This window comes from Hemibagrus wyckioides, linkage group LG17 (assembly GCF_019097595.1).
Source record: "Hemibagrus wyckioides isolate EC202008001 linkage group LG17, SWU_Hwy_1.0, whole genome shotgun sequence".
Lineage (NCBI taxonomy): Eukaryota > Metazoa > Chordata > Actinopteri > Siluriformes > Bagridae > Hemibagrus > Hemibagrus wyckioides.
The window spans coordinates 2,117,758-2,133,767 of record NC_080726.1 but is presented as its reverse complement, the minus strand read 5'-3'; the positions used below and the strand labels follow the sequence as shown (position 1 = coordinate 2,133,767).

Sequence of the window (16,010 nt, the reverse complement as noted above, 5' to 3'; positions counted from 1 at the left end):
AGTACTAGGTTTAATTCTTACAAAGGACGGGTGCCCTGAACGGAATTGGGAAGAAAAGGAAAAAGAGATAAGGAATGAGATGGGAAACTGGAAAATAGCTAACTATAAAACTAGAATACAGGTAATAAAAACATTTGTATTATCAAAACTACTATTTTTAGCTACTATCTTTCCCCCAGAAAAAAAATAACGATGAAATTAAATAAAATGTGTGTGAAATTTATATGGGGTACTAATAGGGAAGTTACCACTAGAACCTTAATGTATAAACCCCGAGACCTAGGCGGGCTGGGGGTCACTGAACTAGAGAGTAAACTTAAAATAGCTTTTTGTAAAAACGTATCGCAAGCGATAGATCGGAAATCTGGCTGGGTGGGAGAAAGTAAAACGTGGGGGAAAAAAATAGGTAGAGCAAGACAAAAGTTACCATTTTATAAACTTTTATATGGGGACTTCACCTTCAAATATAAAAATGTAGACATCAGTTGGAGCACTCAGTCAAATAAAAGCATATATGAAGAAATTAATAAATACGAACATGGAGGAATAGTTAGACATAAATATCTCGACATCACTGAGAGTAAGAAATGTATTAAAAATATAAATTCAAAGGACATTTCAGAAAATGTTCGTGATGTAGCCTGGCTGATTAGTGTAGGTAGACTAGCAGTAAGGTGTGTAGTGAGGTGGAGCTGTTATGTAACAACAAAAGTTTGTCCTTTACGGGTTTGTAACGAAGATGAAACTGTTGAACACCTGCTGATAAAGTGTCCAAGATCCGTAGAAATATGGCAGAAAGTTAAAGAGTTGGGAATTGACATAAATATAAATGAGAAAACAATATTGTATGGAGTATTTGGGGAAAAAATGACAAAAAACATAGAAAACTTTTATTGGTTAATTATAAGTATAGTTAATTATAAAATATGGAAAACAAGATGTAAAATGGTCATTAATCAATGCCATATTCCTGCCGAGACAGTTTATAAACAGATTTTATGTGAATTAAGAAGACAAAAAAAAATGGATGAAAAGACTAAAAAAAAACAAATTCCCTTGGCACTTGGTAAACATATAAAGTGGAAACGCACTACTGTGTAATATTATGTACATATAAATGTATTTAATTATGTGATTTAAGTATGTGTGTGCGCATATGTGTGTACGTGTATATGTAGATATGTATCCGTGCATATGTATGTGTGTATGTACGTATGTGTGTATGTGTACATGTATGTATGTGTACATGTGGGTATAAGTGTATATGTATGTGTGTATGTGTACATGTATGTATGTGTACATGTGGGTATAAGTGTATATGTATGTGTGTGTATATATGTATATATATTGTACTGGATTATAAGTGACCCAATTCTTTGTAACAGAATTGCTGTACTTTGCTTGTAACATGGTGTCTCGAAAATCCTTTTTCAATAAAGTTCTGTTTAAAAAAGCAAAGAGAGTGACTTTAAAAAAAAGTTTTTTTATTCTTTCAAGAAAAAGTGTAGCCTTACAACAGGAGATTGTTTCTGATTTAAACGCTCAGATTCATTGTTCTGGATTATTCTAGATGATAAATTATCCTTGTTTGAAGGCATGATGGTCACTTTTAGTTTAAAATCTCTAACCGGAAGGAGGTGGCGGTTCTTGCTGCAGTGTTCACGCGCTCTGTCACTGTTCAGCTTTACCGGCAGTTCGGGGACGGATGGAGAGAATTCATATCTGCTTTAAGGTTACCGGAACACCCGTACACACAAGTATCAACCATTCCCATCGGAAACGGCGTGTTTTTATCTTTTTTTATCTTTATATCCGGCGTGTAAAAATAATCTGACTTCACGAGCTAGCCCTCTAAGCTAATAGAATCCTGTCAGGTTAGCATCTTTGCTAACTTCCATTAATTAGCATCACAATTCAAAGTGCCTGGTTTTTATCTGTCGTTTTAAATCCTAGATCCTAGCGCTGAGTGACAAAAACAGGACAGGATTATTGTTTATAGTTTCGTTAAAGTGTGCAAGAATAAATATTTCCTCACAGTTCTCTACAACTACTAGCAGTTATGATGAGATTTAACCTCAAATGTTTTTCTTGTTCGTAAATATTCGGACGGAAACCATGTTCATTCATTAAGAGGCAATTCTTCTGATCCAAATCATCCAGTAATCTCTTTTTTTTAAATATAGAAATGCTTTATAAATCTTCATCCATCTGTAGTAAATATATCTAATGACCTCAGATGAATAGTGGGAGAGAAATGAGGAAGAGAAACGTCTGTTTTTCCACAAAATGTATCGATTAAATCTGATAAAACAGATTAATATTATAGATCAAACTGTTTTTTTGCACATAAAAATAAAATGTTTTCTTTGTTCTTCATCCGCATGTCGACTCGCATGGATTTCTCTTAAATAAAGCGTGTTATTGTTGATTACTGATGTTGGTTTGTTGATGTTTACAGCAGCAGCAGGCCTGAACTCTGATGTGTAGTGACCGCTGAGTTTGTGACGTTCTGGACGTGAGAGACGTAGAAGATGAGTTCACAGCAGTATCAGCGAGCGGGACTGAACCCCACACACACACAGGCAGCAAACACACCAGGGGTCCAAACCAAGCAGACCAACGCAGGTCGGTTAAACTGAAACACACACACATATATATATATCTACACCAGTCAGGTATAACATTGTGATCAGTGCCTGGTGAAGAGAATAAGACTGAGTATCTCCTCATCATGGTACCTGTTAGTGGGGGGGATATATTAGGGAGCAAGTGAACATTTTGTCCTCAAAGTTGATGTTAGAAGCAGGAAAAATGGACAAGTGTAAGGATTTGTGCTTTGAGTTGTGATGGCTAGACCACTGGATCAGATCATCTCCAAAACTGCAGCTCTTGTGGGGTGTTCCGGTCTGCAGTGGTCAGTATCTATCAAAAGTGGTCCAAGGAAGGAACAGTGGTGAACCAGAGACAGGGTCATGGGTGGGGGGGTCAAGGCTCATTGATGCACGGTGGGACCAAAGGCTGGCCCGCGTGATCCGATCCAGCAGACGAGCCACTGTTGCTCAAATTTCATCTGTGGGATAACAAGTCCGATCCATGAAGGACCCACCTTGCAGCTTACAGGACTTTGAACATCTGCTGCTAACATCTTGGTGCCAGATCCCATAGCACACCTTCAGGGATCTAGTGGAGTCCATGCCTCGATGGGTCAGGGCTGTTTTGGCAGCAAAAGGGGGACCAACACAATACTAGGCCATAATGTTAGTGGTGTCAATAGTGATCATAATGTTATGGCTGATCGGTGTACATTCAGGTTTACGCTCAGTTTCATTTATTTATATCTCAGAAACAAAACTGTCATTTCTAATAAATTAGTTGTTGATGTATAATAAATAGTTAAATGTATATATATATATACATATTGTGTATTTACAGCTCATTTACTGTCCTAATTTGACTTAAAAATTAAATCTTGCAATATATGCAAATATTTATTATATTCTGAGTTTTGCTGAATTTGTTCAGGTCATGAGGACAGTGGGCGTGACTCAGGTCTCGCTTCTTCCTCCAGCGCCGCCACTCCCCTCAGAGATGAAAAGCAGGAGCCGGTGGTGGTGCGACCGTATGGCCCGACGTCCTCCGCCACGCCGTCGCTGCCTCAGCACATCCCTGTGACCTTCAACGAAGGACCAAGCAAGGTTCACCACCACACTGTTAATGTTAACATGAGGTTACCTTCATAGTTTTCTGGACTTCATTTATATCCATGATACTTTTTCTTGCGTTCAGTCTGCTCTGAAGACTCCTATTTCTAGCCGTGTAATCGCCCCAGCTCCAGCTCAGGGGCATCTCACCCTGCCTCACAAAGTACCTGGTCACATCACCGTCACCATGGAGAGCACCATGCCTCAGGCGTCCGGGATTCCAGTGGCCACCATCAGCGGGCAGCAGGTAGAGCTGAGAGTGTGCTACATAGTAGTATATAATCTAATAATCAGTCTAGAATAGATGATTAGAACGGTTCTGTTTGGTAGGGTCACACTGGAAACGTGCACCGCATCATGACCAATTTGCAGATTATCCGTAGCGGGACTCCGGCGCTGCAGATTGGACCCTCGGCTGCGCCGCAACATCAGTTTCCCTCACATTTACCCAGAGGTCAGTAGGAGAATCATCTTAGAGATGTACAATAAAACATTTTTTGTTTGTTGATGTATTTATTATATTTATCATCATTATTAATATTATATGTTTAGTTTGGTTTATACAAGATGGAAATGTTGGCCCAGTGGTAAAATGTAGCATAGTGATGTGGGTATAATTAATTATTATTTTTTTTTTTTTTTAATGCACAGCTGCGCTACCTTCAGAGCTTATAGAAAACTAATAAAGACCTTCTGACCAATCACAATCCAGTGGACAGGGTCAATTAAATATGATATATAATATACTGACTTTAAGGTTTAACTCACAAAAGAAAGAAAGAAAGAATTAATATTCTGTATGAAATAAATAAGATAATATCAGGTATATGTGACAGGCGCATCAGATTTAGTATGTACAGATGTAAGAGTGTTTCTTCCTGCTGTTTATTAAACCCCTGTGTGCTGGTGTTAACTGTAGGAGCTGCGGCCGCTGCTGTAATGTCCAGTTCAAAGGGAGCGACTGTATTGAGACCGGCGTCAGGACCAAACGCCGCGGCAGGACAGCCGACAGTGCAACACATCATCCATCAGCCCATTCAGGTTCCTCCTCCATTTACACCCTGCTCTTAAGTGTGCTAAGAATTAGTTCATTGTTCCGCTGGTGTTTATGTAGTCTGAATAAATTAAAATAATCTCATCTTTCTTTCTTTCTTTCTTTCTTTCTTTCTTTCTTCCTTCTATCATCTTCTGTATAGTAACAGCTTATTCACATGGACTAAATAATGTTAGCTGTAAGGAGATATTTATTTAATAAAAATATTTGGAGTGAGTCTCCTGTGTGAGTGCTCTGTAACAGTCAGTGGAACGTTAGGTCACTGTGATAGGACATGCTGCATCTTCAGGGTGGACCAGTGACTCCATGTATAATATGTACAATAGACTGAGTCCACTGACCAGTGCACTGTGTTTGACGGATTTGTGTTACAGTCACGCCCGATAGTCACCACGTCCACGGCGGTCTTGCCCACAGTGGTAGCTCCGGTGGCGGCCACCAGGCCTCAGTCTCCGGTCATCAGCACGGTGACGGCTCACTCAGGAGAGTTAGTGCACGGGTAAAGAGCAGAAATAAATCCGCGCTACTTTTACACCTACACCTCTCAGGATTTGTGTTTAATTTACGTGTTTTTACATTAATCAGACGCTCAGCTATTACCATCCACCCTCCTGCTGCTACCCTGAGTATCCAGCGGGCTCCTCACGCCCGGGACACGGGACGCATCACACTTCCGTCTCACCCAGCTATCGGCACTCAGAAGCCCCTCACACACTCCATGGCGCAGGTATTACTCTATAAATAATACAAAATGAGGTCTTCTCTTTAGTTAATTTTTTGGTCATTTAAAAAATCTGTGGCTTTTTGTGCAGAAACCAATCTTCAGCACCATGACACCTGTTGCTGCGGCAACCGTTGCCCCTATCCTGGCCACCAACACGGTTCCTTCAACCACAACTATAGGTGTCCCCATCAACCCCATCATCCAACTCTTTCACTTTATAATCAGTCTTACATAGAGTACAGTCTTAATGGGACTTCTTTCTTTCTTTCTTTCTTTCTTTCTTTCTTTCTTTCTTTCTTTCTTTCTTTCTTTCTTTCTTTGCTGCTTTTTCCTTTCTTTTGTCTTTCCTTTCCTCTCCTTTCCCTCTGTGTGTTGCAGGCTCCGTGACCCAGTCCCAGGTATCCAGCAGTAATATAGTTACAGTGACCGTTGCCTCTCATTCCACTCACGCCACAGCAGTGACCACCTCCACCATCCCCGTGGGTAAGACTTCTCACAAACGTCTCTACACACTTTCACACACCTGCACTATCCCTGACAGTCAGACTCTTTCCAAATATCTGCCCTCACTTACACACACTTTTACATGCTTTCACACACTTTCATGTACTTGTTGCACTTGTACAAACAGATGTAATGCTGTGGTTATTTGTTCCTGCATTTTAGCGAAGGTGGTGCCTCAGCCCATCACACACACCTCTCCTCGCATCCAGTCTGACTTTAGTGGAGAAAGAGGGAACCTCATCCCCATCTCAGCCCATCGTGCCTCTCCTAATCCTGCTGCTGCTATGGAGAACCGCAGTGACACCAGGTACACACTCAGAACCCTAACAGGACCTCGGAGGTATTAACATTGTGTGTGTGCTTATTGTGTATGTGTGTGTTTTTTCTCTCCACAGGCAGTCTGTTCCTATGCAGTTTCAGTACTTTCTGCCAACCTACCAATCAGCTTCTTACCCTCTGACACACGCCTACACACCTATTACCAGCTCGGTGTCCACCATACGCCCCTATCCAGGTAAAACACATCTTCAGTCAGAGGCCACGCCCTTTTTTACAAGAGAGTGTTTAAACAGATTCTGATTCATGTAAACCATCATTTTTGCAGCATTCATCAAAAGGTCTGATCTGATTCCAGTTCATATTTTTCTGGATTTTTTTCCTCTCTAGAAGCGTATTTGTGAGGTCAGGCACTGATGTTCATAAGACACATGTTGTGTGTTCCAGTGACTGCTCAGGCGCCCTCTGCTGCTCAGCCTAGCATGGGCGTGGCCTCCGCTGTCCACCTGAACTCCATGCAGCTGATGACGGTGGATCGCATCACTCAGATCAACACTCAGAACATGCAGCCAGCGGCCGTGGCAGCACAGGGAGGCCAAAACGCAGCCATCGCCGCCCAGGGGCTTCACACCAGCACCCCGATCACACCGCAGAGCATGCAGGCTGCTCCCATCAACCCCCAACAAAATCCAAGTGAGGCCAAGACTTCAGGTCAGGAGCTGGACGCGGATATTAGACGAGAGTTGTCTAATGTTAACCTGTCTTACTGTTAAATATTTTTTTGTCTCCTCAGTGGTGCTGGCTGACGGCTCGGCTCTGGTCGCCAACCCCATCAACAGCACCTTTAACGCCAATCAGCCTGTCGCCACGGTAACTCAAGCGCACTCACAGGGAGGTGGATCGGGGACGCCAACACTAGTTTCGTCTCCTCGACCCAGCATTCTCCGCAAAAAACCCACCATTGATGGGTGAGTCTCAAATCGAATTTACCTACACGACTTCACACCTCAAGTCGATTTAACCTTAACATCTTGCCAAATATGCAGTTTATTTTTAGCCCTTTTAGGCTGCGTTGCTTGTGTGAACTCTTATACGCTCAAGAGTTATATTTTAGTTATATTTTATGTGTTATATTTGCAGTGGGCTGTAATTCTCATGGACTTACTGTTTGGGCCAGACCATTCACAGCACCGTGGGGGGGGGATAAAATGGAATGAATAAATAATAAACACACCCACAATATAGCACTGTAAACTGTATTTATTTACTATTAATAACTATAAAGAGTTTATTAAAGCAAATTAATATTCATTTTTGTTAAAAGTATTATATCTGTCTTTATGGCTGGACAATATGGCCACATCAATATCATGGTAAATGACTTAAGCTGTATCGCACACCCTATATGTTTTTTTGCGTTATTAAATAATTGTAATGCATATAATAAAACGCATTATAAAGATCATCTTCTGCCATAAAACCATTACACAAGTAAGGTTAAAGAATGGAAGAGTGTGTAGGCGTATGAGTTAGGCCCTGAGAATCCTCAGGTTTATATATAGCTCACTAGGCAATTGTGAAACGTATATGGTCTCGAAGCCTTCTTAAAGCCCTCGTGAAAACTGTCACTTCTTCGTCTCTGTGTTGTAACACCAGCATTTAAGTGTTAAAATCAGGTGTCAGATGTGAAAGTACCATCACCTTGAACCCGTCAGCTTTCACAATAAAGTTCTGGGTGTACTATTTTACAAAACAGGATCTGGAGAAGAATGACCTGAGGTTCAACACCTGTCTTACCTTCAGCATTCTGGGCTTTTGACTTAAATTATCTCTAATTATATACTGTGAAGTATTTGTGTTTTAATTTGTGTTTAAACTGAAACACTACTTCCCTGTGTGTGTGTGTGTGTGTGTGTGTGTGTGTGTGTGTGTGTGTGTAGCACTGCTGTGAGGAAAAATCTGATGGCAACTCAGCTCGGTGACTCTACCAGGATGGACGGAGGTCTGAGGAACGCTGCAGGATCACCACGACCTGCTGGGTACAGCTCACCCCCGCTCCCATTCGTTTACTTACATTTTTTTATTGGATATCAGTGCAATTTCTTTTTCCCTGCAGTGTAGGGAGATTATCTGAAGATTACAGGTAAAGGATTACATAACTGATCGGTTGCTATGATTTTTTTCCTCTAACTTCAGAAGCTTTACTTTGACCAAAAAGTGCTTGAGGCAGCGCATTTCAAAAGAGTATATGTAAATATCTGACCGGTTGAGAGGAAACAAAACAGCTGAAGAGATTTCTTAGGAGATGCCAAACAATACTGATGTAAACAAAGTGGGCTTCATGCCTCATTAGATGTTTGAGAACCCTTTGAAATAAACTTCAGGAAGCCCTTTCATTGAGAAATTCTGTGAAACAGTGCTGTAAAAATTCTAACTGCTCAATTTTATTTGGCTTAAATGCATACTGCTACACTTAAGAGTGAACAAAATTACTGTGATGTTATAGATGCTGGTTCTGATACTCCAGTAAGCTTGTATAATAAATTTATAGCAAGGGGGCGTGGCTTCCACATGTGTCTTATATCTGAAATTTGTAACTCTCCTCTTCTGTGATGCAGAGTAAAACCCAAATCCGACATCCTCATGGGTTTGGCTCCTCCTGTCAGTGCTGCAGTGGACGTCATTCCTGGACAAAGTGGAGAGCAGAATGTAGCCCCGCCTCCTTCGCAAATCCCAGCTCAGCCCGTCTCCGCCCTCTTAGCTTCAGTCACGCCACCATCTCAGCCTGTCCCTGCTGCCATGGCTGTGACTCCTCCCATCCCTTCAATGGCCAATGTGGTGGCTCCGCCTTCTCACCCAGCAGCCAGTAGTACCGCAGCTTGTGCCGTTAGCTCCACCCTTCCAGAAATCAAGCAGGAGGCGGTGCCCATGGACACCTCAAAACCAAGTAGTGTGGCAGTAATAATAATAACTATAATAATCATAAGGATAATAAATCCTGCTGAATTTTAAGAACTTCTTATTGTAATTCTAACTGTATTCTCAGCATAACATACTTTTCCTTCTCCCCATGTGCTTTATCAGTGGCTCCAGCGCCACCTAGTGGCACTCCTGCTCTTTCAGTGCCAACTGCAGATCTCACACCCGGAGCTTCGCCCAGAAAAAAGCCTCGTAAGCAGCAGCACGTCATCTCCACTGAGGAGAGCGAGATGATGGAGACCAACAGCACAGACGAGGAGAAACCTCCCGCTAAACCCGTCAGCCACCGTCTGGAGAAACGCAAATCGCCTCCAAAAGAGTACATCGGTCAGGCCATAACCAATAAACACACACACACACACACAAATAAATATATATATACACTGCCTGAAGTTGATTATTTTCCTATAACAGCACAGACACAAGTATTTTACTCCTCTTATAACACAGCAGTTTTTCAACACTAAACTATTAATATATTGTTATGGAACATCCCATAAACTTTGTTACATGAAAGCAGCAATAAACAAACATCTATTTATTATAGAAAATGATTAGAGATTGTGGAATTGAAATGAGTGTTGTGGAATTCTTGTTTTTTGTGTATAGATGAGGAGGGTGTGCGGTACGTTCCCGTCCGAATCCGTCCTCCGGTCACTCTTCTGCGCCATTACCGTAACCCCTGGAAAGCTGCTTATCATCATTTCCAGAGATACAGTGACGTCCGGGTCAAAGGTCAGACCATACCACTTACACACAACTGTAACTCGTAGTAACGGGTTATAAGTGTCCTAAAAAAATGTTTTTTGTTGTTGTTGCTCAGAGGATAAGAAAGGAGGTCTGCAGGATGTGGCCAATCAGAAAGGGGTTGTGTGTCGAGCTCAAGGCTGGAAGATCCATCTGTGTGCTGCTCAGCTGGTGCAGCTGGTGAGAAACTCAATCTGGGTGCCAACAGCAAGTAAAACAATAATGGAGGACAAAGTCAGAGTGTTTTTTTAGGGAGTGAATACAAGAATATTACAGAATAAATAATCAAACATTTATTTCATCTTAATTATTTAAAGTAATGTATCTAAAGTCTAGAGAGTAAGCTGGGATGGTTAGTTTTCCCAGAAGTAGCTAGAATTTTATTATAGTTGCAGTTTTTATTTTTTATATCAGCACAAACTGCCCTTTTTTCTGTAAGATAGTCTCCAATTGCGCTTTATTGTGTATTTGTCCAAAAGGAAACAATACAAAGTTTTTTAATTTTGTCTAAAAATAATTATTAAGTGTGTAATAATTCATAGTGATATGATAATGATAATTTTGCTTCTGCTCCAAATGAACTGCTGTGTGTTTGTTATTCTGCTCTTTTGACCTGTAAGTGTGTTAAAACAATTTGTGCTGTATTTTTTTTGACCGTCATTTAGACCAATCTGGAGCACGATGTCTACAGCCGTTTAACGAGTCTGCAGGAAGGTCTCGCTCCCAAGAAAAAAGTGGCAGGAGACGACGATCTGCACCGCATCAGTGAGCTCATACAGGTGACCAAGAAACATACGACCCCTATAATTAGAGTAGGATCTGTTTCACATATTTATCACATACATTTGTGCAGTGTGGAAAAAAAAAAGTGACTTGTCTAAGGCTTAACTCACAATCAGGCTCGAATCCGGGCGTGTTAGGGGAAAAATTCAAAATGACACCAGCCAATCACAGACTGAACACATTAAAGTGCAGCTGCTTATTCATACCTTTATCCATTCACCAGCCAATCATGTGGCAGCAACACGATGCAATAAATCATGCAGATACAGGTCCAGAGCTTCAGCTAATGTTCACATCAGAATGAAGTGAAAGTCTGATCTCTGTGACTTCTGTGGCATGGTCATTTTAAACAGTCTCTAGAGTTTACACAGCATGATTTAAAAGCCAAAAAACATTGAGTGAGACACGCTTCTGTGGGTGAAGATGCCTTGTTGAAGAAAGAGATCGGAGGAGAATGATCAGAGAAGAATAATACAGTAACTTATTTAATCACTCTTTACATCTGTGGTGAGCAGAAATGCATCTCAGAAAGCACAAAATATCAAACCTGTAGCAGGATGAGCAACAACAGCAGAAGGTTCTTCTCAGGTTCCTCTCCAGACAACAAAAGAAGAACAAGAGCCTCTCATTGGCACAGAGCTACCAAAACTGGTCTAAAACCAGTCTTCAGCTTAACAGTTTGTTTTTCTAAACTCTAGAGACTGTTGTGTGTAAACCTCCCAGTTTCTAAAATACTCAAACCAGCTCATCTGGTCCCATTATTAACTGGACCTGTATCTGCATGATTGTATGCTTGGTGCTGTTGCCACATAATTGGCTGATTAGATCCACATAAATGAGCAGATGTTCCTATTAAAGTGGGTAGTATATAAAAAAAATGTAGGGGTTTGAAAAGCTGTCATGGTTTTACAAGCCTTTCTTTCTTGCAATTTTTAACCAGATAGTAAGATGTTCTAGCCAAGTCCTACTCAGAAACCATGGCAACCAGGGGTGATGACCAGCATGGAGGTGTTAAACTGCTGAAACTGAAACTGAGAGTTGTGATCGTTTCTCCGCAGGGTAACATGCAGCGCTGTAAGCTGGTGATGGATCAGATCACAGAGGCTCGCGAGGCCATGATGAAGGTGCTGGACCACCGAGAGCGTGTCCTCAAACTCCTCAACAAGAACAGCAACACCAAGAAGCTCCACAAGCTCCACAAACGCAAAGACAGAGCTTGACGCAGCTCCCAGCGACCTTCATACACTCACGTCCGGCCCGGTGTTGGAGGTGCAGAATGAACAGATTCACCAAAAAAAATAAATAAATAAAAATCACACAGGAAAGCATTAAACCTGGGAGAAGCTTGACAGAGCTGGATCGAGAGAGCATTAATGTTTTGCAGTATAAAAGCCTTACCTCCATTACAGAATGCACACATGAGGGACAATCACAGTTACGCTGCAATATACCTACACTAGGGGCGGAGTCACTAAAGGACGCTGAAAAGAATTTCAAACACACCATTATTATTTAGAGTCTCGTTATACATTTACTCAGTAAGGAAATATATTATAGGATGATACTTGAAGACATTTTCACGATATACTATGTTATAATAATCTTATACTATCAGTAGTTCCATATTAAAAAAGAAAAAAACACTTATTTAACGTCTAACTAAAAAAATATATATTTAGATTTCAGCCAGAAAGAAAACACAATGTTCCCTTTATCCCTAACTTCTCGTTGTCCTGTAGGCCATGCCTCCGATTTGAGTCCGCTGCTAGCAATCCAGGTGAATCAGTCGTTTAACTTCGATGTTTGGTGCTGCGATTGTGGGGGTTTTTTTTTTTTTAGATGTTGTGAGACACACCTCCCCGAAGAAGACGTGGGGTTGTGTAGTCGATATATAAGCTTTCTTTATCTGTTAGTAACATTTAACGAACTGATCCAAGGGTGGACAAATCACGAGCTCATCATGAAGCCTACCGTTAAAGCGGACGCTCCATTGAGCTTCCCAGCCTGTAAATGACGAGGCTAATACGTGGTAGATAAGTTCATTTAATTTAATGAAGTATAGTTAATTAAGCTAGTGTGTATGGTCATGTCATATTTGTTTGGCATGAACTGTGGTGCTATGTTTTGTCTTTACGTCTTGTGTGAAAAATAGGATTTATTCGCATTTACTACGTTTATTCAGGAGTTCTGAAGTGTTCAAGTGTTCTGAAAATCATCCATGTTAACTCTACGCTAAATATCTTTTCAGAATGAGTGTCGCTAGCTGTAATCACATCAATGTTTGTCACGCTGATGCGAAGCACATCAAGGTTATATGGTGCAAAAGTTTGTTCACCCCTAATCATCTCCTCCATCAACATGCCAGATTTATTCTCTCTGTGTTTGCTGTTATTATCAGCTCCACTGTTCTCTGAAGGTTTTCCGCTAGATGTTGGATTGTGGCTGTGGGGATCAGTGGTCATTCATGTACGAGAGCATTAGTGAGATCAGATGCTGATATTGGGATGTTGAGGAGACTCCAGTTCCAGTTCATCCCAAAGCTGTTCAGTCAGCGTCAGGTCTCTGTGCAGGACACTCTTCCACTTTTCTTCCAGCCTTCACCTCCACACCATGTCTTCATGGAGCTGCTTAGTGCACAGGGGCATTGTCATGCTGGAATAAGTTTGGGCTTCTTAGTTCCAGTGAAGTGAAATTGTAATGCTACAGCATACAATGACATTCTATACATTTGTGTGCTTCCAAGTTTGTGGTGAAGGTTTAGAGAAGAACGACTTGTATGTGTGTGATGATCAGGGGCGCACATACTTTTGGACATATCTTTGTCAATAGCCGCTTGTCTGGACATAATTACATGATTTGTTCTTCTAATAACAGTGTAGGTCTTGGAATGAATGATGAAGCTGTTATTGACTGTTATAACTCATCTGATTTTGTCAATACAAATACCAAAAATAAATAAGATATGACTTTATCTATGGAATAAAACACTAACAGCTTGGATCTTATCGCCCAGGCTGCAGATTTGTCCACCCTTCGATTTCATTTGGATGAAGTGGAACATTGTGTGTGTTTCTTTTTTGTTTTTTCTTTTTTGGCTGTTTCTATAATAAATAAATGAATATATTTGGTACATAAATAGATTTACACATCGAAACAGCTGCTTGTTTGCTCAGATAACAATGGAGTCGCTCGCTCAGTGTTATCAGTATTAACGATGCTCTCAAAGGAAAAAAAAATATCAATAGCGTGTCATGACGTGTAAATTATCACTATATCGATATTCTATTTGTCGTATTGTTAGAGCAGAAAGACATGGTCCTGTTTCATAGAAAGCTTGAATTGTGGAGGCGTAGAATCAGCCATGCTGTGTCTCAAATCTACAGAGATGTTTATCCCCTATCCTGTCCCATCATGCACCACAGAACGTAAAGGGAGGGGCTCCTTAACAACGTACCTTCTTCATTTCACAGTAGCGTTGCACACTTTTTTTAAGCATGTGGTCATCAGGATGAGATTTGAGACACGTCGTGATGGCTCCAGCGTAGGAAACGCCCACAGAACCATTTCTACGTCCCCGATCCTCTTAAACAGCACTTCCTTTCGCAATAGCGTATCTCTGCATTCTTTACATAAAGTTCTTCTTCAGGACATTCACTGTGAGAATCCAAGCACAAAAGTGCTACGTCTATGTGAGAAGTAACACCCGGTAGTAGATTTCACCCCCTGTAAGGGTGCCTCGTGTTGCTTGTGACCTCACGTGAGCAGCGGGAAGGCGTGTGCCGAAGGCGAGTGTAAAATTCCACCACTTTTACAGCATCAAGATTTATTTTAGAAATGATTCTGTCCACAGTTTCCTCTGATCTATAGTTTCTGTAGTGTAAAGATCAGGTTTTTTAGGAGCTTGCTCCTCGAAAAAAATCGAAGGGCTGAAGAGGAAATATCAGAGCGTCTATGACGATGCTATGTATTGTGATCGTGCATCATGGAGCTGGTCTTCGGCACATGCCTTCTGAACGTTCTCCAGCTTTAAACCTCTGCTTCGTGATCCTACAGGGAAGCTCCAACGTTTCATTGTTTGTTTTGGGGTTTTTTTCCAACTTAATCTCTGTATACAGTGTCTTTAGTGTACATGAGATTTGAAACTGAGGGATGAAATAAACCTGGATATAAAATGCTCTTCTAGTAGGAGTCAAAGGGCTGAAGTTGTGGAGCCATGAGGCAGCAAAAAAAAACATTAAGTAGCTTGAGCTACTGTTTATCGTTTAGATGTTTAATTAATTATTGCATTATAGATTTGAAATATTTACAATATTTCAAAACTGCCCTGAGACTTCTATTATAACATCTGTCCTTTTAAAAACACACACACACACAGAGGTTGTACACAGAGATCAGGTTTTAAGGTTTTTTACAACAGCGTATGGAGCACTATTTGAACCAGGGCCTGTGCAGTATTTTTCCCACAGTGCATTGCGTGCACTGGAAAGGCGGAGTTGTCTTCCTGTGTCCTTCCTTATGGTCATTACTTCCTCACGTTCACTGTGTGCACTCGTAAACCTCCTCAACAAAATCAACGGAACGATGTGTGAACTTTTCGTTCTGTCTGATTCGTTTTTCTTTATTTTTTTCTGTCCTTGGTCTGTCTTTAAGTGTTGTCAGGCGGCTCGTCTCAGCCGGTTCCCTCGGGGCTACATTGTCCCATCGTGATCGTCTTTCTGCCTTAGCTAATCTCTATTCTAATCATGCCCAAATATCTCTGAGTTTTAAGATAAGGAAATAAGGATCGTGTGAGTGGATAGAACTGTGCATGTGAGTGTGTTTATGTCTGTATGTATGCAGACCTTTGGTTTAAAAAAAATGTGATTTTTTTTTTTGCATTATATAATAAACTGACAAGCTTGTGGTGTTGTGTTAAGTGGGGTTTTTTATTGTTAAAAGGAAGGAACTTCCTTTCATCCAGAAATGAGTTGTCCGGATCTAGATGATGGAGAAACTGAATCTCTCTGTTTCCTCACTGCTGTGGTTTCTCTCGGTTCTCCAGCTCTGTTTATGGTAGCGTGAGGATGATATCCACCGGAGGCCGTCTGCCAGATGCTGTACGTCAATAGAACTCAACTGAACTGAGCACTGAGCTAATCATCTACAAGGTCAAAGTGTGCAACATTTAAGGAATAAAAAACATCATGTCCCAAAGTGATTTATTCCCCTTATTCCTGCTGTCACTGATGTTATAGCAGCTTTA

General features: G+C 41.0%; 1 protein-coding gene across 4 annotated transcripts; it reads left to right on the top strand.

Annotated features, from left to right (window-relative positions):
• The first annotated feature begins 1,628 nt into the window (after window positions 1–1,628).
• Window positions 1,629–15,669, top strand: sap130b (Sin3A-associated protein b). Of its 4 annotated transcripts, none has more exons than XM_058413243.1 (21): window positions 1,629–1,732; window positions 2,459–2,625; window positions 3,523–3,695; window positions 3,787–3,948; window positions 4,032–4,155; window positions 4,621–4,742; window positions 5,130–5,254; window positions 5,341–5,482; window positions 5,568–5,658; window positions 5,858–5,962; window positions 6,146–6,290; window positions 6,379–6,497; window positions 6,707–6,970; window positions 7,053–7,227; window positions 8,200–8,298; window positions 8,878–9,206; window positions 9,344–9,565; window positions 9,848–9,973; window positions 10,062–10,165; window positions 10,651–10,764; window positions 11,827–15,669. In XM_058413243.1, the coding sequence occupies exons 2-21, from the start codon at window positions 2,532–2,534 to the stop codon at window positions 11,986–11,988; spliced, it is 2,997 nt and encodes a 998-aa protein (XP_058269226.1). In that variant the 5' UTR covers window positions 1,629–1,732; window positions 2,459–2,531; the 3' UTR covers window positions 11,989–15,669. The 4 variants fall into 4 exon arrangements, with proteins under 4 accessions (XP_058269226.1, XP_058269227.1, XP_058269228.1 ...); XM_058413244.1 differs by having other exon boundaries at window positions 1,640–1,732; window positions 2,462–2,625; XM_058413245.1 differs by lacking the exon at window positions 1,629–1,732 and adding an exon at window positions 1,739–1,874 and having other exon boundaries at window positions 6,707–6,952.
• The last annotated feature ends 341 nt before the right edge of the window (window positions 15,670–16,010 follow it).

Excerpts from the sequence above, each read along its gene's own strand:
- sap130b (XM_058413243.1), top strand. The coding sequence starts at position 2,532 with ATGAGTTCACAGCAGTATCAGCGAGCGGGACTGAACCCCACACACACA. Across the intron at positions 5,483-5,567 it reads TCACACACTCCATGGCGCAG|AAACCAATCTTCAGCACCAT; the intron begins GTATTACTCTAT and ends CTTTTTGTGCAG. Across the intron at positions 10,166-10,650 it reads CTGCTCAGCTGGTGCAGCTG|ACCAATCTGGAGCACGATGT; the intron begins GTGAGAAACTCA and ends ACCGTCATTTAG.